This window comes from Centropristis striata, chromosome 2, assembly GCF_030273125.1.
Source record: "Centropristis striata isolate RG_2023a ecotype Rhode Island chromosome 2, C.striata_1.0, whole genome shotgun sequence".
Lineage (NCBI taxonomy): Eukaryota > Metazoa > Chordata > Actinopteri > Perciformes > Serranidae > Centropristis > Centropristis striata.
Window position 1 is genome coordinate 9,666,710 of NC_081518.1, and position 24,033 is coordinate 9,690,742.

The 24,033-nt window shown below is 39.1% G+C and overlaps 1 protein-coding gene across 1 annotated transcript in view; it reads right to left on the reverse strand.

The window, feature by feature from the left end:
- Positions 1-791: 791 nt before the first annotated feature.
- Positions 792-24,033, reverse strand: part of LOC131987059 (protein diaphanous homolog 3-like) — a 181,712-nt gene continuing 158,470 nt past the window's right edge. The window contains exon 28 of the mRNA XM_059352207.1: positions 792-2,359. Within this exon, the coding sequence (XP_059208190.1) occupies positions 1,989-2,359 (371 nt within the window). The 3' untranslated portion in view covers positions 792-1,988. The remainder of the gene's footprint in view (positions 2,360-24,033) is intronic.

Here is a 24,033-nt window from a genome sequence, read left to right on the forward strand (position 1 = left end):
AGCCACGCCCCAAATCATACGATTCTTTATCTTCTATTTTCTTCTAAATGTGGCCATTATTTGAACTATTAACATCAAATTGTCTTGAAGATGATTTTTTCTAGCGATTGAGACCATAGTGTTGTCCTAAAAAAAATATTGAGGTAATAAATCAAGTGAGAAGTTGAAATGGATAGACAGAAATGTTTTTGCAGCTAAACTTAGCATGCCCTGCTGGAATTTTCGGTAGAATGCAGCTTAAGGCACTTCCTGGTTTGCCTCCTTGCTCAGACCTGGAGGTTGCCGCCTGATGAGAACATAAAAGAAAATCTACACAAACATCGAACACTGTAAAAAATTTTTGTAGAAATTACAGTAAAACACTGACTAATTGCATGAGAAATAGGGCGTAAAATTAAAAATTGAATATCACCGTAGCAACACTTTTAATTACCGCAAAACAAGGAATAACACAAAACTTTTGAAAAACTCTAGAAAACATATAGTTTTACTCTTAAAATATAAAATGTTCATGTAAGAATAATGGAGAAATACCATATTGTCACAAGGACACAATTACCCTAAAAATAAAGGGACTTTTCAGTCTAAATTACAGTTTTTGCTGAGATTTACATTTAAATTTACAGTAGAAAACCCATGCAATGTCATTTTAACGGTGAAGTTCTGGCAACAACAGCTGCTGGAATTTTACCGTAAATTAAACAGATTTTTTTAATTTTTTTACAGTGTATGCATTTCAGTCAAGACCTTTGAAACTTTCATTATTGACGAAAAAGACAGCAAAACATTTTCTCTCTCATTTTATTGCAAATGGGTCTATAAAAGTGAACGCATAAAGACACAACAAATATGCTTAAGATATGAGTAGTTTCTGTAGGAATGTGGGAGAAGAAAAGAAGCATCAATTCTGGTCGACTCTCTCAGACAGACTTCCTGTTCTGTAGACTTATTCCTAATGTGTACAAATGTTCTCACTCGCAATGACAGACACAAAATAGCCTGCTACAACCAAAATCAAATTGTCAAATGGCATCTAATTACTGTTATAACCCGTGAAAGTACAATCATATTGCATAACTAATATGTACTGATTATCTGTGTAAATATATATATATTTTATAGAATGTAGATATTTCTTAAATTTTATTTTTTTTTAGAAAATACAAACAATCAAATCAACGGTTTGAATATAAAATACAGCCAATAGAAAGAAAAGAGTCAAAGAAAAAGAGAAAGAAAAACATGGAAAAAATTAAAACTTAAAGTAATGAATGCAGATTTAAGTCTTCATTTTAACATGCATATGCAATTAACCTATATATAAACTAAACAAGTAGGAAAAGATAAAATGATTAAGTTGTAAAATAAATGCAACAGTAGAAGCAACTATAGTAAATGCCAATATGAAAAGAAATATGACATAATTCTTATTAAACATTGCATACCGTTGGATTACAAAGAAAGTGCTTAGCTACATTTTATGTTTAACTTTTAACATATGTTCCCATTGTTAGGAATACATAAATGATAGCCGAACACTTTTGGCAGTGCACTTTAAAGGATCACATGGACACTGCTGAATGTATTTGGGCATATTTTGTCTTGTGAACTGTGAAGTTGACACCATTATGTTTAAGTGTTTCCAAAAAATCACAACTTTTGTAAATATATTCTCTATTTCATGAAGTAACATCTAAGGATTTACTTGGGGCCTGATTTCTGCCTGATTTTTTATTTTACAAAAAGGATTGATGTCTGCCCCATTGAGCATTAAAATCATGGTCTTAGAGTGTATTGGCAGTTATAAAAAATGTATTTTCTACAAAGCCTGAATATAATCCTTGTTTGGTTATTTGATGTTAATACTTCATTTATTGGCCCTGCTTTTTACAATTCTTTTGTCGGAACTACATTTTCTGCTAGTTTAAAACATTCAGAGGGTGTTTACATGTGTGGGTACCAACACGCTGTCTGATGTGAAACGAACCTCACAGGGCCCTGAGTTTGGCCAGAAGAGCCTCCACATCGGACTCTCCGTTGGTGCTACAGCTGCTGACCGCAGCTCCAGTAGAGGACGGCTGGAAAGCTGGAGGCCTCGCTTCAACCTCCATCTCTTTCTCAGTCGGCTTAACAGTCTCTCTCTCCACCACCCTCTCTCTGTCCAGCCAGTGGCTGTGACCTGGGGCGTTCCTGTACCTGCGGCCCGGCTCTGAACATGCCGCAGCCTTGGCCCGGGCTGCAGATGGATGGCCCTCAGACTCGTTATGGGCCTCCTTGGCAGGGGGAGCTTTCACCACCGCTGAACTTAAATTTATATTCTGCCGAGAGCGAGACCATTGTAAAGGTGCCTTGTTGTTTTCTGTGAGTGAAAAACAGAGAGACAAAGCAGTGAGTATGAGGGAGGAGAGTAGAGAAGAAGTGGCTCGTTTAAGTGAATGAAAGCAAAGGGGGTTAATCAGATTACAGATTAAATTACGAACAAGAATGGAGGAGCGGTTAAAAGAATGGAAGAGCGGTTAAAAAAAAAAGCAATCAGGGGAATAGAAAATGAAGTGTCAGTCATTCTGCAGCAAATAAAAAAAAGAAAGAATGGAAAGCAGAAAGTATTAGGAAATAATGAAAAAGCACTTGAGTAAGCGTGTGCATAACAAAGCAAAGGTACATATATACACATGAGCTCACTGTGCACACTGTTAGTCTGGATGAATACACACACAAACACACACCATGGAAGTGTACAGCATTGTATACAAACACTGATGAGGACAAATTTTCTGCAGCAGACTGTGGCATGCAGCAAGCCCAGTATGATGAAATGGATATGGCTGATCAACTGCAACAGAAACTCAATAACATTGTGCGTCGCCCTTTTCCAATCTCGCAGTCTCTTTCCCTTTTCTCTTACATGACACCCTCCCACCCAGCTCCACCTCCCCTGATTCCACCATTATCATCCATTCTCCTTCCTCCGCTCTTCATCTCAGCTCTCAGCTCAGCTCCTACAGTAGTCCTCTTCATCTTTCTTATTTCTCTTACCTCCCCCTCCCCCGGCTCTCTTTCTCAGCCTCCCGCCCTCCCCTCTGGTTTCCGACTTAAAACACCCCCCCAGACAGACAGTGGAACAGAGTGACGGCCCAGATCAGACCTACGTTCTGAATTATAATCCCTCAGAGTAGATCTTAGACTTCATCATCAGTATGTGTGCGCTGGAAGGAGTGGGTAAATCCATATTCATGTGACCTTGAGCGTGAGGCTGAGAGGAGTGGCGCGAGGAAAGACACCACCGCATTTAAAGTTTCCTGAGCCTGAAATGTCTGGCAAACAGGAGTCAAACACAGCAGAGCAGAACAGAGCGACCCGCTCTGTCAGCCAATCGGTAATGAGTTTGGAGCGTGGCCAGTCAGTCATGACAGTGTGTTTTATGGGCCGCGCTGACGAATGACAAGGAACGTCCCTGAACACAACCTCTGACAAATAAATAAGGATAAAGGGAGGAAAGAGAGCAGACAAGAAGGAACTGACTGCAAAATTAAGCAAAGAAACCCAACAGTCACGCACACACGAGCGTGCACGGACACACTAGCATGTTCGCACAAGAACTTGTTAGGAAAACAAGAGGCAGCGAGGGTTGCTAAAAGGATGAAATGAGTGGAGTGTGTTGCCTTTTTGCAGAAACTGAACATTTACCATGGCTGAAAATCAGTCTCCTCTCATTATCTCAAATATTTTGCTCTCTTTTCTTGTCGTTGCAGTCTGAATTTTTAAAAGATGACACTTATTCCTCACAGTCGATCCTCTTGTTCCACACTCCCTGGTCCCGCCGCGCTCCTCTCTCTTTCCTCTCAAAACCTGTCACCACCCACCCCATGCCTGTTTCTTTGTGCTCCATCAGGGCAATGCCCCACAAAAAACATTCCCTTTTTAAATTACACACTCACGGGTTGTGATGTTGAGAAGAATGATCAAATGTGGTATCAACAATTTGCATTTTAATATCTTGTTTACAGTTCTGTTTGATTTCAAACTGATGCCATTTCTCTCTTCTTCGAGAGAAAGAAGGAGAACATGCTAGCAGGTATTATCAGACATCAGTTATTGTCAAAATACAAACATCAGAATCTTATTTATTTGAGAATATTACCACAACTTATAATGTCTGCTCTGCATGAACCCTGTATGATTATATATTAAAAACACATACTGGTGAGAAATACAAAGCAGCGGATCAATACATATAAATTTACACTTCAAAAAGAGATTAAAAAACCTCAGACTTCAATAGTACCTCTTATCCAAAAGTGCATTTCTTGTCTTCCTAACAGGGCCTTGGCCTTTAGTGGTGTGCATGATCAAAGTGCCGGCAAGTTCAGTTTCTCCTTAGTCTGCCCGCCTGTGACACCTCGCTGCCCCTTCCTTTGAAGCCTCGCTGGCTTCTCAACATATGCCTTCATCTAAGCTGTAAAACACGCCTGAAAGATGTAAAACATGCCTCATCTCACAGGTTGGACTCTTTTAACCAACTACTGACACCGGTTTTATAGGAGAATAAGTCGAATGGAATTTCAAGACAAAACCTTTGTCTTTTATGGAACACATACTGTGAGGGCTGGGTGGTGCATTTATCCCTCTCAGACAGTTAGATACAGACTGAGAGACGTGATAAGCAATCTGATACAAAAATCAGATACACTAAGATGGAGTGTATTTAAATTATGCTTAAAATTGATTTTCAATTGTAGATGAATGAAAGTGTTTTAATTATGCCCAACAACACAATAAATGTATGAACTACAAACTATCTGTCGTATAAAGAGTATTCTCGCAAAAAAAGATCAAAATTGATGCAGCAGAAACAATATATTGTCTCTTATATTCCAATCATTCTTCTTGCCACTCAATTTCTTGTTCATTTTAATGTCTGGTACGACTAAAGGTACATTTGTTTGGACAAATATAATGACAACAACACAAATACATCAAAATAGTTTAATTTAAGAGCTGATATCTAGCCATTTTCCATGATTTTCTTGATAATGATTTTGGTTGTTATCAAGAAAACCATGGAAAATGGCTAGATATCAGCTCTTTTGAGGTATTTCTGTTGTTATTATTATATTGGTCCAAATAAATGTACCTTTAGTTGTACCAGATATTAAAATGAACAAGAAACTGAAGACAACAAAAACAAAACAACAAAACAAGGGTGGTCTAATAGTTTTTTCCATGACTGTACATTACCCACAATTCTACTGGACCGCCAACATTTTGGTCAGTAATGTAGCCTCGAGCAGTTTGGCCACATTCACACTAAATCCGGTGTGGGAGAAATAAGTTGCAGTTTTGTGCAGCAGTGTCACTTAATTGGCCCATTTCTATGACGTCATAATGAAAACTTTAAACCCCCAAAGTAGCACAAGTATACTTGATATCTAACAATTATTGTTTTCCGTCCGAGTGTTTTCATGATCTCGACATTTCCAAATGCACCTGAAGGCAGCTTTATTAATTTCACAGCAGCTAGACAAGAAAAGACGGAGGGACTTTGCCTTGTGCTGAATTCCCTGCAGAGTTGCTTCAACGGGCATCCATGTAGTCAGCTGTTACGAGAACTCCTAGGCAATTGGGGCTAAGTGCTTGTGTTTCGTTTTTTTAACCTCATGGTTTTTTAAACTTTCTTGTAACAAAGTTGTTTTCAGCCCCAGTCCAATAGCATCGATAGGAACAGACAGTCTGTCATCAACTCTCTGGTTGTGTGATTGAACCGAACGGCATCGAGCTGCATTGCTCCAAAAGGAGTGTGTTTCAACTTTTCTTCTGCAGCTTGTGGCATTATTTTTATGGCTTCCCCTGTAGCGCTGCCCACTGCAGCCCAAACACACTACCCCTGCTAAAAAGAATGGGATTACTGGCATTTCTGGGGGATCTGGTCTGAATGTAGCCTCAGCCTCAAGCAGAGATAAAGAGAGGGCTACAGAGGTTTGGTTAGCTCAGATGCTGACTCAAGTGACAATTTATTAGATTTCGTGCAGCTCTCTATGCAGCCACAAAGGGCTTTAAGCAACATTTTTCACATATGCAGTAGTACTCCCCAGGACTTGTAAACAGACTTTGGTGTATAAAATGGGTAGAGTTCTTCTTTAACAATAAGCAGTGACAAAAAGGGCAGCATTTTGGATAGTCCCCAAAGGGATGCATTTTTCACTTAAATGTTGGCAACTGGGTAATGTTTACCTCAAATTCAGGGTCATTGTCATCCATCTAAATCTAGCACTTTGAACAACCCAAAATGGGTGCATGTCCTTGTAAATAAAATAGCTTATTGCTTCAGTTATTGCCTTTGACCAGGAGGAGTTAGGGGCAACTAGGGTTAGTTGGTATTGCTAGCTTTGCTATTAGTTTGCCTCAGGTAGACTGCATCCACAGGCAATGTGTCAGGCAGCAATTTAATGTTTTATAGCATGCTGTTTTCTTAAGAGTAAGATGGTGATGTCACTGGAAAACAATTTAAGGTGTTGTTGCATGTTGCATTTTATTTTTTCTGGTGGTGTAGCACGGAGGGGATTCTGACACATAGATGTATCCTATTCTATCCATAGATGGATAGAATAGGGACAATTTTTGTATAGAATTTGGGCTTGGATCTGTGCAATGATGTAGCAACATCTTGCACTCTTGTATTGATTTTGCGATACGCAGCAGTTAATCTTTACACCTCCCTGTGATAGCAGTTTATTGGAAAACTTCCCCTGTCCAATATTAGAGAAGAGTGTGAGAGATATTCCTTTATTCCATCTGCAAATAGCAGCTAAAAGGAGTCCACATTTCCTCATGTAAGATCATTTGCTCCATTTATATTTGCTGCTTCTGTTGATGCAGATGAGCTTTTACTCATCCCTCTCCTCTTCCTCCCTCCTCTACTGCTCTCTTGAAGTTTGGAGAAGTTAGTAGGCAGACAGGCTTAGGCAGGGAGCCTGAGCAGATAGACAGAAAGTGAAGTCTGGACTGCAGCACTGCCTGCCTGTCTTTTTCTTTCCCTGACTGTTGAAGCTACACCAACTGCCACCATTGTGGTGACAATGAACTCATCTACATAAAGAGCTGCTAAGAGATTGGACAAAAACAGTCAACACATGAGAAAGCCTTGAGATCTGTATTTTCTGTATGTCTGTAAAACATGAACACAGTACGATTCTGCGAAACTACCAGTCTATCAGAGTCCTCAGCTTGCTGCTGTCCTTAACTTTGCTGGAAGGCAGAGTGGAAAAGAAAAACACTTGAAAAACAATGATAAAAAAGCTGGCAGTCTGAGCTTGTTGTGTCTCTGCTCGCACTCTGCTTTGCTGTAAAAATGTGTTTTTAAACTGTAAGTCACACAGCCCACAGCCTTTTAACCAGCTACTGACATGGATTCTGTTTCAGCCATGAGACAAGTCAAATCTTAAACAAAGCAGACTAATCGCTGCTCCGAATGATTTGAGAATATCATCAGCAGTTTCAAGATGGAACCATGGTGGTTTATGAAATGTCTTAGGAATGTAAATGGCTGTCCAATACGGAGTGTTTTTTTCTATCTGCAAATAACTGCAGAGAGGAATTCACATTTTCCTCTTGTCAGATCATTTGGTCCATTTGCATTTGCCACTTCTAATACAGATGCAGATGAGCCTCTCCTCTCATCTCTCCGCTCCCTCCCCTTCTCTCCACTCTTATGAAGTTTGCAGTATTTGATCACTTTAAGAAGAGAGTAGTCATGCAGACTCACAAAAATACAGACAGCGAAGTGACTTTTTTTCTCTGCCGAGTGACTGACACAACAAGTTGAAGTTAGCAAGATCAAACACACACTTCTACACAAGCCATAAATCACAACACAGCTAGTTGGAGTGGCAGCCTGCTGTATGTTCTGTCTAATGATGACTATCTGCACTGTTTTTTGCATCTACAAGTGGGAGATCTGGGGCCAGTTAACTGCACAAGGATCATGTAAAAACATATGCAATAAAACAACATTTTGTGGAAAATATTTAACTAGGGATGATTGCTTAAACTATCAATTCAACTATTGATTATTTTTGCTCAGATTAGGCTAGTTATTTAGGCTGTAAAATTTCAGAAAATAGAAGATTTATCTTGCACAAATTATCAGGGCCATAGTTTGTCAAATACAATTTTTTTGCCCAACCAGAGCCCAAAACAAAAATATATTTATAAATCCTTATATTTAAGGACCAATTAATGCAAAACATGTTTGGTTTAGGAGTTTGGATTGCAATCTATTTTTTCTATGGGTGCAGGGCTGCAGCTCCCAACTTCCTCTCATCTAATGGGCTGTTGTACATAGCCACTAAGGACAGCAGGCGAAAAACAACCTCATCATGTTATCCATGTGGGCAGTATGTACTGTGCTGTGGAAAAATATCATTTGATGTGTTTGTACAAACACAAATAAGATGTGCAGAGGACAGCTACATTTAAGAGTTGAAAATGTATGGTGTCATAAATGTGTGTGATGCCCCAATGTGCCCCAGTGAGCCTTGTAAAAAGGTAAAAGCTAGCAGACAGCTTGTTAGCTTGCCTGTGTGCATTAGGCTGGCTGTAATTAAAGATCATTACCTGGCAACACACCAGTCATTGAAGGTTTGTCCCTTGCTTGTTTGTTGTAGTTAACTGTGTGTGGTGCAGAGCGGTCTGTCTAGCTTCTCTGTCACACAGAAAAACAGCAGACAGGATTAAAAATGAGCAGAGGTGCCAAGCAATGAAAGGAGAGTGGAAGGAGGACAACACTGGAAGAAATGGGGATGATGAGGGAGAATGATGACAAGATGGGCAGAATAAAAAGCCCCAAGACAGTGGCATGATTTTGAGGCAATGATTGTGATTTGGACTAGACTAAAATAGAGTACGGAAAAGAGAAGAAGAAATAAGGAGACAAAAGAAGAGAAAATAGAGGAGGTGTGGTGATGGATTGTTGAAAGAGCACTATAACAATCCCTGTGGGTAATGTGAAAACCAGCACTGTTATAGGTAACTGAAGCCTGTCCTACTCTAATGCATATCAAAGTGTTTTTCCTTTGTTGAGCTGCGATTTGACTCCCCCCCCCCATCCTCTGTCTTTCCTCTCCAATACTTAACAACCCCAACTATCTTTGTTAAAATACAGACGGATAGATCGTAGTTAAAGTGGAAGAGCAACATCATTTGGAAGCCTTTTAGGAGGATGTGTGCTAGTGTGTATTCTTGACTGGATTTTGATTATTTTACTCTTTATATGCTCTTTATATATTTATTTTACTTATTTATATGTATATATGTGTATATATATATATATATATATACACACACACACACACACACACACACACACACACATATATATACACATGTATATATATATATATATATATATATATATATATATATATATATATATATACACATACTGTATATATATATATACATACTGTATATATATTTCATTTTTTAGTGTTCTAAATTGAATATATTTGGGGTTTGAACTGTTGGTTGGAAGCAAATAAGCACACATTTGCAATAGCTATGGCAAAGCATGCACCCACCCGTTCATGCATGCACCCACACAGCCTCACAAACACTTGACCGCCATGCCAAATCTCAACCTCCTGGGGCAAAAACTGTGGCCGTTAATGGGTGGAGAAACCTTTTTTGGACAGACCAAGTGACAGAGTGACCAGCAGAGCTGCTGATTGCAGCTAATAAATAGAATTTTGAAATTTGATGATGTCACTTTGGACTCTGGGGATGATGATTAGATTAAGAATAATTGGCGGATTAATTGATAATGAAAATAATCATTACTCGCAGCCTAGGGGCAAGCGCTACATCTTATCAAGCCTGCCAGAAGTGTGAATTTTGATTTAGTGACAGTAATAATCAGTCCAAAAAAAGAACAATGTTGGCCCTTTACAATCACCACTTTGGTAGAGTTCATTTGTAGAGGCTCATTTTCAGAAAAATGTGGTGCTCATGTGCTTTTTGAGTAGAGCTTACACAAGCAGAGATAATTTTATTTGTTTTATAATGTTTGGGAGACAAAAGTGGGTTGTTATTTCAAGTGTAAAATCTCTCAGTAAAAAGATAAAACCAATGTAATGATGATAAGCACATCCTCAGAGGTAATCTATGAACACGGTGAGAGGAGCCTAGATTATGACCAGTCTGGTTCACAAGAGAGTTGGGGCAGTTCCTTGACATTTATAGGTCACCCTCTATGACTCACCTACAAACAAATCCATAGTAATCATAAATATGCTTTAACTGGACATGGCAATGGTCTGTGTACATAAGGGACACACTCATAAAGACATGTCAACACGGCTTTGCCATGCTCAAGCAGTCATGATTGAGTCATATTAAAATCAAGTGTACATGACAAAGTGAGCAGGAAGTGGGCAGGGGTGTTGGGATGGTTTACTGCTTAAAACCAAAAGGGCAACGTGGAGGATATGAAAGGGCTGTGCTGGATGTCCCTCAAGTCTTCTGCCCCTCAGTGTGAACCCCAGCCACTGTGAGCTGCAGCCAAGCATGACATTACGTTAGCACGCCTTGGTGCTTCTAACAATGCCTCAAAAGTGAGCCTGGTTCCCTGCCACTAGTACTGCTACCCTATAGACACTACTGGCTCACACTGCAGAGGATGCTCCATTGAGAATACAATTAAAATAAACAATACAAAGCCTCTTTTTTTATGGACCATATAATTCTCCTCCCCACTGCCAAATGCTAGTGATGTGACGTTTCCCAAGACATCACACATCAGAAACAGAGATGTCTGTACAAATGCATTCTAATGGCCTTTTCAGGAGGTGAATCAATTATTTCAGTTACTTTAGACACCAATTGTACACAGTTGAAGGTTATGTTAAATTTGTTGCTAGAGCAAAATCATATCCAATCTCCCAGCAAATGAGTTATCATTAAAGTCTAATGGCTACAATATTACTTATATTATACTTTTTTGTGGGCTGCAGAAAACACAATAGACTGCAGTGAATTCGCTTTACGGTCATGTAATATCATCATGACTAACTTGAAAAAGTTAGAAAAATTTCCTGAATTTTTTGTTCATATGCCACAAATGTTTTAACACCCAAATCAGGTGTTATCACACGTTTGAATGGGTGTTATCAATGGTAATAATCCCCATAAGTATGGGCTAGTTGAGGCTCCTTCTAGCAGGTTGAGAAGGCCATTGTAGTGGCCGTCATAATTTAAACTGACATTACAGAGTGTGAAAGTGAAGAGGGAAACAAGGAAATTGAGTATAAAGCACAAAAAGGTGTGTTTAGGGCAGGAGGGAGGAGGTGGATGGGTCACAAAAACCCAGGACTTCAGCCAGGAGATCTGCGTTTGTGTCCCTAAAAAACATTGGTTAACTTCCATGCATCACCCTTTTACATGACCATTTGTCATTTAATCCAAACCATGCTGTATTTACCTATATCTAGCAATGTCCATTTTATTTTCTAAACCTAAACATTAGTTTCAGTGCAAAACTGAAAGTGAAATTTAACAAAACTGCGACTGGCCATTGAATGGGCTGATAACAACCTACTGAAATTTTATGCATGTATGGTGATTATTGGGATATCGGGCTGAATCGAAGTTATTCTGGCCAAGATAATCGTGCAGAATGTTTATATCCTCCAATTTACCTTACATAAACAACCGTACATATAATGAAAGCACTGCATTGTGTTTTTTGGGGAAATACATAAACGTTAAAGCAATAGTTGTTACAAGCATAGTAGGTTCTGGAAATAATGACTTTCAACTGCACTGACATGACAACACAACATGATGTTTAGTGTTGTGAACTACCCACCTCATGCAACATTTACATCTGTACAAGTTGTGAAAATGCATTCATATATCTAGAAACCTGCTGTGCTAGGACATGGTTAACAATTGTACAAATATGCAATCTATAAGAAAATAATGAGATCAAAAAAAGAAAAAGAAAACACGAGGCGTGATCCTTTACAATATAAACAAATCTGTCCGCCTGTATTACAAAGAGGAAATACACCTGGCAGATGGTTGTAGCAGCCCGGGCTCTTAGTCCTGCTTTACTCTAATTATACCTACATGCAGGGTAATGGACTGAGAATGTTTCCTCATACAGGGACAGCATCACTTCCCGGGGTCTCTGACTATACCCTCTTTCTCTCTTTCTCCCACTCACTCACTCGCACACACACACACACACACACACACACACACACATTCATAAAAGTGGACATCAGACACAAACACAGCGAGACAGTCTGACAGACACACATCACTGTGTAGAAGCAAACACACAGGCACACATATACACAGTCCTTTTATAATAAGCCTTGGCTATTTCACTGATACAGGTGTACAGCCAGTGTACTCTGCTGCCTCTGGCATGAATTAAACATGTCTTGGTTTCAGACTCTGCTACCTGTTGTTGTTTGTGTGGATACTGCTGGTAAATATCCCCAGCAGCCGTAGTCTAATGCATATGTATTTCCCCTCAGTGGCTTCACACTAACTAAGGGTTTCTATCAGCCGCTTTCTCCAGCAGTGTACACCTGTCACACTGGGAGAGTAAAATATTGATCCTTCACACGCCTCCAGACACGGAGCTGAAACGCACTCGCAAATGTATCCGCAGAACGACAAACAGACAGAAGCACACATTTCTGTTAGCTTCCAATCAGTCTGTAACATGGATTAATGAACTGGTGGACTGAGGAGAAGTGTATATGATTGATGAGAAGCACAACAGATAAACTCCTGAGTGTTGTACACACGGACCGCAGTGGATTATGGAGAACCTGCGTAAGCCATCTGCATCCACAACACATTTTCAGCTCCCATTTGTCTGATGAATTCCTTTGCAATTAAAAAGAGATTATGCTTAATTTTTTAACAAAACTCAGCATTAAGGTTAAGGTTCCATATTAATAAGACTAAAAACTTCAGTGGAATTTATGTGTTTACATTGCTGGTGTTTTTCTTTGATTGGTTTTTACTTGCCAACACCTAGGCGGGAGGTATAACCTGTGCATTAAATACAATTTATTATCATATATTCAAGTTTATACGAGTAGGTTTTGGCATTGAATCTCAATACTATTTCAGTAATATGAAAAACTGCTGGTCAGATTGAATGTATCGTGCTGTTGCTTGTGTTCAATATTTTAGAAGTTTGGATTCTTTTTCTCTAATAAAAAAGTAGGAATAAAATAGAAAGATATAACAAAAAAGCTTCACTTTGGTATCAAAACTCGGGTTAAATTCTTGAATAGATACCTAGGTCTGGATACACTCGGGTATTGGGGTGATGTTCAACACTTCACACCCACAATGCAACCCAAGATAGATAGACATCAAAAGGTAATTTAATATTTCAAACGCCAATGGAAGACTTCCATTTTTTGTCTCTTTTGTAGTCCCACTGAGGTGTTTCTTCTTTGCCATTGTTTCTGCTGCCAGCCGAGGGCTTGTGTTTAACACTCAGGCCGATTCCGACAGCTCTCAATATGCAGGGCCAGTCCTGCCAAACAGACTTATGAATTCCAAACAGCCCGGAGTCATGCTCCATATTTCATTGAAGTTGAATATTTAAAAAGATCAACCCACTCAAAACCCTATAAAACCTATCGTTCTGGGGCCTTGTGTCCTAAAAATAAAATCGCATCTGCCATATCGCATTACAGACAGCCACATCAGCCTCCATCTCTTAACCATTTCCCTCTCTCTGTTCCCTTCTCTCTCTGACAAAACCCATCTGGTAACCAGCCTGTCTCCATCAACACAGGTTTTGCTCTCTCTCTTTCAAACAACTGCATACTTCTCCCTGCCTCCTTTATTTCATTCACTTCCCTTTCTCCTTTTCTCACTGTCTAGGACTCAACATATTCTCCTATATTGGTAGGTAACTCTCACCCCTGAGATGTCCTTCAACCTCATCTCTTCTTACGGAATCACACAGACCACAAGGAGATGGGTCTCCATCTAAAAGCACAACGGACCTGGTTTCTTATTTCAAAAAGCGAGTGGAAAAGCACAAGATTTGACGAAATGCAGACAAAATTAGTGGAGAGAGACGGCAATGCAGCCTGCTTCTGAAAGCACAGTCTTAGCCAGATCAAAGCAATCTCCACTCGAATTTAAAAAAAAAAATCAACATCGACTTATCAAAATGTGAGAAACAGACAGCATAGCAAGTGCAACTGTGTATAAGAGTTTACTCACTACGCCCATAGCAGCCCTGGAAAACATAATTAAGTATTAAGCATAAGAGATGTATTATGTCATGAGCATTATTCAAGCTTATCCATAATATTAATTTGCCTCACAAGTGCATTAAGTGAAGATTTTGTTTTTATCAGAGTAAATAGAACAAAGTGTCAGCAGTGATTGAATAAACTAGGGTTATACATTTAGGGCGCAGAATGACTTTTGTTGACTGAAATCAAGTTTATCATGTTGTTCAGTCAATAGCCTTGTTAGATAGTATTTTAGTAATATACAGTGATGGAAAAATTATTAAACCACCCTTGTTTTCTCTAATATCTTGATCATGTTAATGCCTGGTACAACTAAAGGTACATTTGTTTGAACAAATATAATGATCACAACCAAAATAGCTTATCAGAGTTTAATTTAGGAGCTGGTATCTAGCCATTTTCCATGGTTTTCTTGATAATGATTTTGGTTTTTATCAAGAAAACCATGGAAAATGGCTAGATATCAGCTCTTGGCTATAGTATACTAAGTATTATATATATATATATATATATATATATATATATATATATAAACTTGCCCAAATACTGACTGATACTGAACAAAATGGGTTAAACTGAACACTTTGGAGTGTGCCACAGTGGCATACTCTTACAGTACGTTAGTTGAAAATAACACTCCAAAAACTACTTAAGACAAAGCAGAATAACTGATTTTAGAATGAAATTTTTTTTTACTCAATAACATATAGGAGTAGTGTTAATAAGCTACTTTTTTTTTTTTTTTTACCCCTGTCCAATAGAGATGAGCAAATAATATTGTTATTATGAGAAAAGCAGAAGGACTCTAGAAGAGCATAGAACTTGGCCAAGATCATGCCTTCTTTTTTTACACCAGAAAACATTCTGATCATGCAACCAGCCCCACAAAACTAAGTTAACATCATCATTTGTTTCACAACATTGGTTTTGTGATACTTTTGGTTTAACAGCACCCCCGCTGGAGCATCAGTAGATACAGACTGCTTTTCCTTTCTGTCCATTTTACAGAAAAACACTGGAAAATAATCATTAAAAATGTGCTCTTGAGTGGATTATGTGTTTGCTGAATTACAGGAGATGCTTGGACACATTCAAAAAAACATGGTGAATCTAAGGGTATTGGTAGATTTGGTCAGTGATTACAGCTGTATTGTTGTTTTTCTTGTTTTTTTTTAACAGAGTTCTGCTGGTATAGACATCAGCTCAAAACCTGCTTTGGGCTCCTTTTCAACTTCTTTTGTGGACTACATTCTTCTGGTGAGTGCTAGCTGTAGCACCAGACCCGGGATGTTTTTTTACCATTTGCTCCAACATTACAAATCTTTGATTGATAAATAAAAGTAATTTGTATTGCTTAAGAACAAATGTACAGTGTAATACGCCGACATTATTTATTATGTGCATTATTGGTAAAATAATGTTCATGTTTCACCCCATTTAAGCCAAATTATACTGAACATATGTACTGCATGGTAATTGAGCTCAATATCAAATGAACCAAAAATGTAGGTTAACATGACAACATTTATGAGGAGTCGAGGCAGACCTACTGATACAGAACACAACAAAAGGTTTGTATTTTATCAAGTGAAATTAACAATATGCTAATTTTACGCTTCCACTTGATTTCAGATATAATCTCCAATGAATAAACATGACGCACACATGCAGACGCCTGTGGGCAGGAGCATGTGTATACAACCACCCACCAGTCAACGGGGAAAAAAAGAGATCAAATCAACTCAGAATTTAAATTGAGAGACAGGCAAAGCAGTAGGCCAAGATTGTGTAATACAGAGTGATGTAGACATGAAAAAACATTAACATAAAATTGGGAAATCCTGACATTAAGTGCTGCCCTAATTAGGGCATTGAGGGCGAGAAGCAGTCTCTAGTATATGACCAGATAACTTAACTAAATCTAAGGTGGTCTGGGTCCAACCTAAGAAAAATAAACCGATATCTCAGCTGTTGATATGATACATCAAAGGAGAGAAACACTGCACGTGGACAAAGAGCAACAGAGAGCAGATTCATGCAGCTGTTCAAAGTAAAAGCTTCCACAGACTTGTGAAACACAAGTGAGCTAGTTAAGTGGAGACAGATTTGGATTTTCTGGCTTCACTAATTAGAAAAGACAGCAGCAAGCGGTGAGTCCACATCCAGCCTTCAAAACAACCCATCACAAACTTATGGGTCACGTCACAGGCGCTACATGTATTTCCACGATCTACTGTATGGCTGAAGGGTTTTAAGTGCTTACACACTAACAAAGTAAGAGACTGCTTAAGCATCAAGTTGCCCCAGAGAAAATCCTGAATTGGCAAAATGTTTTGTGCGTGTTGGTCCTTTTCCTCCTTCTCAGCAGCTCGACTCTGTGAGTCATCAGTGAAAAGAAAGCAAAATTCACATGGCACCACTAGAGTGCTTTGGGGTAATATTGCTATGCTCTCCTGCAACCATTGGAGCTCACTGACATATCAATGCAATTAGAATCATGGCTGTGTCCCAGTGAAGGTCAGCTAGCACCACTCAGACTAACGCAGAGCGAGAAACAGGAAGACAGTAAGAGAGCGGGGGAGGCAGTCAGAGAGGAAACAAATTAAGTGACAGGGCAGCGTGGCTGAGTTTAGCTCAGCCTCTGTCCAGGGGCCTCTTCCTCTAATTCTCATACAGGCCTGGCAATTAAAAATACATGCATCAATGGTCTATGCAACTCTCTGGAGAACATACGATACATTTACACAACCCAAACACATGTAAATGGCCACAGCCATTCAGCGCACTGTGTGTACTCAAATGCATGCCTATTTCAAAATCCTTGTGCACTCAGAATTGATGACCGACCAACCTTGTTCAAGTGAATGAACCTCTAATCAATGCAACAGACAAATGATGCGGTGCAATGGGAGGTTGTACACACCATGGCTCAGGGGAACACATTAACCCAATCACCTCGAAAGGTATGGATCTGCCCCAAGAAAGCTGTGGTTCATCACACACCTCGAGTCCTCTGCAAGGTGGACATCAGTAGGCCAAGGACAGTGGTGTTGATGAGATTGGAGCATATTGATTTTAATCAATACAGGGCTGGACAGAGGTGTGGGCCCTCTCCAGATGAGGAAACACATTTAAATATAGAGCTCCATTTTCTTGGCCAGCTGTTAGCAAACACCCAGGGGATAACTTTGAAGCTGAGTGAGACCAGGAGCAGTGACCTCAGTGTGTGTGCAGGTGCATTACTGTGTGTGCAAGGCAAAAGTGTAATTGTAGGCAATAAATGATTATTTTAGTGACCTTCCATGTGTGTACAAAACTCCCATCACTGGTATAGTACACGTATGTAATATCTGTGCATGTATTGATGGTTTAGTACAAAAGCATGGGAGAGTGGGAGAGGGCAGTGCTTTACTGCAAGTGTGTCATCCATCTCATTCCTTTTGAGAGCTCCCATGGGGCCCATAGCAATCTATGCTCCCCTCAGACATGTTCTATGTCTGGTCCATATAGTCAATGGCCTTGTGGACAATAGAATGGGTTAATATTGTAAATGGCTGGCAGACAAACACTGCCAAAAGGGTTGCAACCTGTTGAAAGCTTTGACTAAGAGAAAGAGAGGCTTTAAATAAAATGTGCACCCATCCATACATGACTGCACCAACAATCGGAGAACCATAAAAAGTCCTGCTGACAAAGTACTTTCCCTACACACAAATAAATTGTTTTGCTAGTTCAGTGCTCATGTTAGCCTTGACCTACAGAAATATGTGAAGCAGATGTGGAACATAAGGTGTTGGGGTAATTTGTTTCTTTGTACATGATCATGCTTAAAATCCACTTTCACAGCTTTCTCGTGGATAAAAACCTTGAAAGAAATCAAGGCGAACATACACGTGTGTCTTCACACACACACAGATGCACACAGGGTGTCACGATTCACCAACTGGAATCAATGTGCTGGGCTTAATGTCTAAGATACAGCTGCATCGATTCAAACTGCTTGAATCAGGGCAAAGCTGTGAGGGAATCGCAGCTGAATCAATGCAGGCATTTCTGTGTCAGAAAAGCCTGATATGACAGGCATATCTTTTCTTTCTTTAAAAAAAAAAAAAAAAAAAAGCAGCTAATAATGTCTTTTACTCTGTGTGTTTCCCTCTCTTATATCTGCCAGTCTTGTCAGCTCAGTGAAAGTTCAGATCATGTGTTCACCACCCTTTGCTCAAAAGAGGAGGAGAGGGAAAAACAACAACTTTGCGCTCTGCTGCCCTGAATGCCATTTATTTTGTCAGGGATTTTGGCCAAACAGAATCCCAAAACAGACAGATGTTGAATATTTATGATTAAGGTGTACAACCTGATTACTCTGTGACTCCTCAAGAACTATCCAGGTAACATTATACATAGCATTAACATAACCTGTTCCAAGAGATGCAATAACACCCTATAGGAGGCAGAATCACTACTTTCCTTTACCAGCAAAAACAACTAAATTTTGCTCCAAACTCCAATTCTAAACAGCTCAGCATGATGGAAATAGATTGCTGTATTCAATGCACATAAACTGTACATCAGACTGAAGGACTGTGAATTAAAGCTGGTTCTATGCCTGTCACGATAATTACTATATCAACCTATAAATATATAAAAATGGACTCAATATATTGTCGTTTGCATGCCGTGACTTTTTATGCTTTTTTTGTGTTGTGTTTAAAGTAATGCTGCAAATGTTTGACAGGCAGTACTATTTGCCGTAAAAAAAAAATCCCAAGCAGCCATTCCAGCCGTTTGTCAATTTAATAATAAAATAATATAATACATAATGTTTATCTCAGTGCAATTCTTCGTAACCTTGCCTGAAAGTCTATTTTATTTGTTTTGGTTTTAGTTTATTTACTTGCTTTATTTATCATATCAAAAATTAATTGCTGTGAAAAAGGATGTAGTTATTATGCTAAATAATCGTCCTAAAAAATGTGTTATCGTGACAGGTCTAGCTAGTCCAAGCACAGATTTTTGTGCAAAACAATTTGCAGGAAAATGTTTCATTTTCATGGGTTTTCATGATTGCCTACATTCCACTGCATAGCATTTGTGTGAGGGAAAAATATTTGGCTGGACCTCGATTTCAGTGAATTTCCACCTGCAGATATATGTGTTTTTACCAATGAAATCCTTTGTTCCAACTGATGCCATACCTCCAGGTCATAGATCACAGCTAGCTTTCTACCAAAAGCACAGGAGCTTTGAGCGCTAGCAAAAGTAGGGCTTTCAGGCCCAGGGCGTGGAGGAATGCTGGCGAGGAGCATCGATGGTGTCGAACCAGAGTGGGGCTAGCAGGCAAGAGAACCAGATTAAACAGCCTCTACGGACATAATGGCAGCTGCGAAGAGGCCTTAAAGGACGTTGACAGAGGAAGCAAAGAAGAAAAAGGAGAGAATGACTGAACAAGAGGCTGCTGGGCCAGAGTACATCTATCAGACTGGCCTTTGGAGTGCTTCATAAAATAAAAGGGGACATTCCAAAAAAGGATTTGTGTAATGGCCATTAATATCTTAGATTTGATATTTTACTGCACATCCTAGACTTATTAGGACTGGGTTAAGAAAAAAAGTTAAGAAAAAAGTTCTTTTAACTTGGAAAAAACAACATAAGTGCTGTGAGAGCAGAAGCTCTAAATCGTATCACACAGCATCACATTGAATTGTATCAATACAGGTGTAAATAAAATTGTGTTGAATTAGTGCCTTTTATGAAATAATTCATTCTTTATCGAGGCGTGTATTGAATATATTGTCAGAGGAAGAGATATACACCTGTCTTATAAGCCTGCACAGTTGTGCCATTTCTTCAGCACAATCAGATGTACAAAATAGTGCTTGTTTTCTTTAATGAGCCAATGAAAAGAACAATGGCTCTGTGTGAGACATCAGAGCATACAGGAGCGCCTGCGGCACACTCCTACTTGTAATTATCACAACACCAATCAGCAAACACACACAAGACAAATACAGGAACAAAGAAGAAATGGAGGGGGAAACAAACAAGTAAATAACTTCAGAAAAAAAAAGACAATGCACCATGACAGCATGTAACACCCTCTGTCTGCGAACTATCAGGGAAGCTTTGGTGCTGTTGTCTGTTGCTAGCATTGATCAGACGGGAGATATAAAACAGGGGGCGAGAGCAGGGCTATGCAGGAACGTGTGTTTGTGTGTGTCTCCTGACTGCTTTGGAAAGTTAGTTAAAAGACAGTTACTTTTAGCTATAGCTGCCTCATTATGATTTAACAGAAATAAATATTCCAGCCAGGAACTACATTTAAATATTCAACAACAATTACATATTATATACTAGAAACAGCACCAACAACAAACTCAGAAAAACATAACACTCTATATACACCCACTGAAGAAAAAAAAAGGAGAAAAAAAACACTGCATCAGAAATGCATGTTTTGTTTTCGTGTGGAAAATGCTTTTGCATTAGCTAAGGCGCAAACAAATAATGACTAGTGCAACTGCTGTATGAGGGTACAGGACAGGAGGGGTGAAGCAAGGTATTTATTACTGAGACACCAGCCCAGTCTGAGAGTTCTCCCGTGGTAAAAACAACATGTCACATTAATAAACAGAACAACAGACCCCAACAGAAGCAATTATGCAAAAAAGTAGAGGAATTCTACTGGTTCCACTCCTGCTTTTAGATGGAGAGCAAACATTGGATAAGGTGTAACAAGCAACAGGTGCTAAAGGAGGGAAAAATACAATTAGAGCAATTGTGGAGGATCCTTAAGGGTTGTTTTTGCTCTTATAAATAACACTGGTCTTGAAAACTACTTATAAGTACCTATTGTATATGCAGGTCATCAACAGTTAGCTACTCGTTGAACTACATTGTACATTTTTTCACCTTGCTGTGACAGAAATTATCACGCAGCGCTAATCAACTCATTTAATTGTGGGGTAGATAACATGTTCATTCAGTTGAGACAATTGCTTCATCAAGACTTTGCCAATCTCTACACTATAAACTAGATGAGCCAGTAAGGCTATACCCATGATTGCAAATCTGTGAATATACTGTGTTCTTCTGATGAGTTGTTTTGTCTCTAGGTTAACTGAAATAAATCCATTCTCTGTCACCAACAGACACCCTTCATCACACTGTTAAAGAAAACTGATCCACTGATGGCAAGATCTTTGCAATAAACTCTGCCTCCCACACATGCAGTAAACAGAGAAGATGGCATACAAGAGTTAAAATAATGAAACAACAGCATGGAGGGGGAGAGTACACAAGGTAAAGGCAAGAGCGAGAACAAAGTAAAGGCACAACTAGGACTGAAACATGGCTCGTGATACATCCATGACTGCAATTACTGTAGTCACTTCAGTAATGCTAGGCTATAGCTCTGGGCTTGCACAAATCAGATTTTGTTTGCACTGATTTCATATCTGCCAAACCACTTGGCGAGGAGGCCGAGCTTACATTGTTATTGGAATTGCTTGAGTCTGGACATAATCAGACATCTCTAAACCCAGAAGGAAGATAACATGAGTAAAACCAGCTTCCATATCCGGTAAGATTTGAGGGTATTATCCTGGTGTACAGCAAATACACATTTAGCACTGGTCTGCAACAATAATCTTATTGAGCTACTGTAGATGGATAATGACGGAAAACAGAGATTTTTTACTTTGGCTAATTCATGCATTTTTTGAGGAAGATTTTTGCCAGTAAGCTGTGAAATTCTATGATTTTTGTGGGGCTGGACGATGTTTTCTCAGGGTCGTAATCCTTAAAAACACACTGTGAGAAAGGCTGGGACTGGAGATGTGTGCATATTTGAAAGTGTAACATTAATGACTTTTTTATGTAATTACTTATTCACACTTTTTTTGTGGGAACCATTATGTATTACACTGAATCATCCAATTAAGGGGAACAGGGCAAGTTAGTCAGTGTGTGTTGCTAAAAATGTAAAGTACAGCTAATGGTTTTACAGTGGAGGAGAGGAGAAGAAAAAAACCCACCTTAGTTGTGATACCAATACCAAGTTTATGATATAAAAATCATCATGATTATCTGATATGTATCTCTTGTTCTATTAATATATGTGCATGCTATACATTTTAGGGAGCAATCTAAATGTGTCCAGATATAACCAAAGACTGGCAGGGTAGCTTGCAAAATGTATCTGTATCAGACCCAGTGGTATGTTTCATACAGTGCATTATTTAACATGAGGTTCTGTGCACCACGGGGTATCAGCTCTCGGTACTAACAATGGAAAAAATAAACAGAAACAAGCAGTTATAGACAAAAAGCCACTGAGTAAAACATTTTATTGAATATATTTTTTTATGGATAACATATAATATAGTGAGTATGATACTTCAAAAAACTTGCCAATGTAGATTCAGGTTTACTGCTAATTTACGAACATCACTGTATGTGAATGACTGAATGAAAATGAGAAGATTATGAAATGATCTAAGCACCGATACTGTTTCTGAATACAGAATGTCTTCACTGAATATGCTGTTGGATCTCTCACTTTCTCCCGCTCTGTCTCTAATTAAAGGATTAGCTACAAATATCTATTTCTGAATGGAACTGGGTTGTAATCTCCAAGGTCTTACCAGAATTCTCGACTGAGGTATATATACAGAGTCACACACAGTTTGACAAACAGGTACACCTGGAACAGAACCAGTACAATCAACACAGACACCTCCTGAAACAGGCTGCTGTGTGGTGCTGGGTGGTGACTACTAATGGTTCCTTGCCATAGGTGGGTGGAGGAGAAGAAAGAGAGAGAGATGATCTTTGTAGAGCTCATGTTTTCCACTCAGCATGTACACAGTCACTGCTGTGAATAAAACACAGATGATACAGAGCAAGAAGAAAACAAAGCTAAAGAAAAAGGAAAGATATAGGAAGTATTACGCTATTTTCTTTTACATGATCAACATCAACATGCTGCAAGAGTGGCACCACACGGCTTGATCCCATATATGTGAATGTAAAGGTGCTTTAGTTTTTCCATGTCATCACACACATACTTCCTATCATATACATCATCTTTTCTGCTCACCATAGCAACAGAAACAAGACACCTAGTGCCTAATACACAGCTGTAGCTTATGAATGCTTTATATCCAACTACCTTGATCTCATTATAAACTGATTAGATAGCCTGTTTGAAAACAGCTGTACACATTCGCAGTATTAGTAAAATGGCCCCAAGACACAGACAAGCATATACAAAGACATACATCATGCTAATGTCTCCTCCTCTGTGGCTCCTGTTTCAAAAAAATAGTGGCATTTCAAACAGGGGGACTGTGACAAATCCTGACAACATCTCCCTTGTTGCTGCTCCTCCTCTCTCCTCCCCTCACCCACTTTCTGTCATGCAGAAGGGGTTTCAGTGGCAAAGCACCTTTGTGGCAGGGGCTTTGGCATTGTCTATTTGCCAATTGTACATACTGAAGAGGAGCAGAACATAGAGTCTTCATCATCTGTCTGCCTGGCTGCAGGTGGGTAGATGGGAGGAAATGAACTGGTTGTACAAGCAATTCTTCTAGCTCAAAATTGTAGTTTGAGTACAATTTTAAAATCAGAGTTGTGATGTTGATTACAGCCGAGGCCTCTAAAAAACTCATAGGAGAGAACTATTTGAAATAGCGATTTTTGCACATTATGTCCGTAAAAGGATAAACCAATGTGAGAC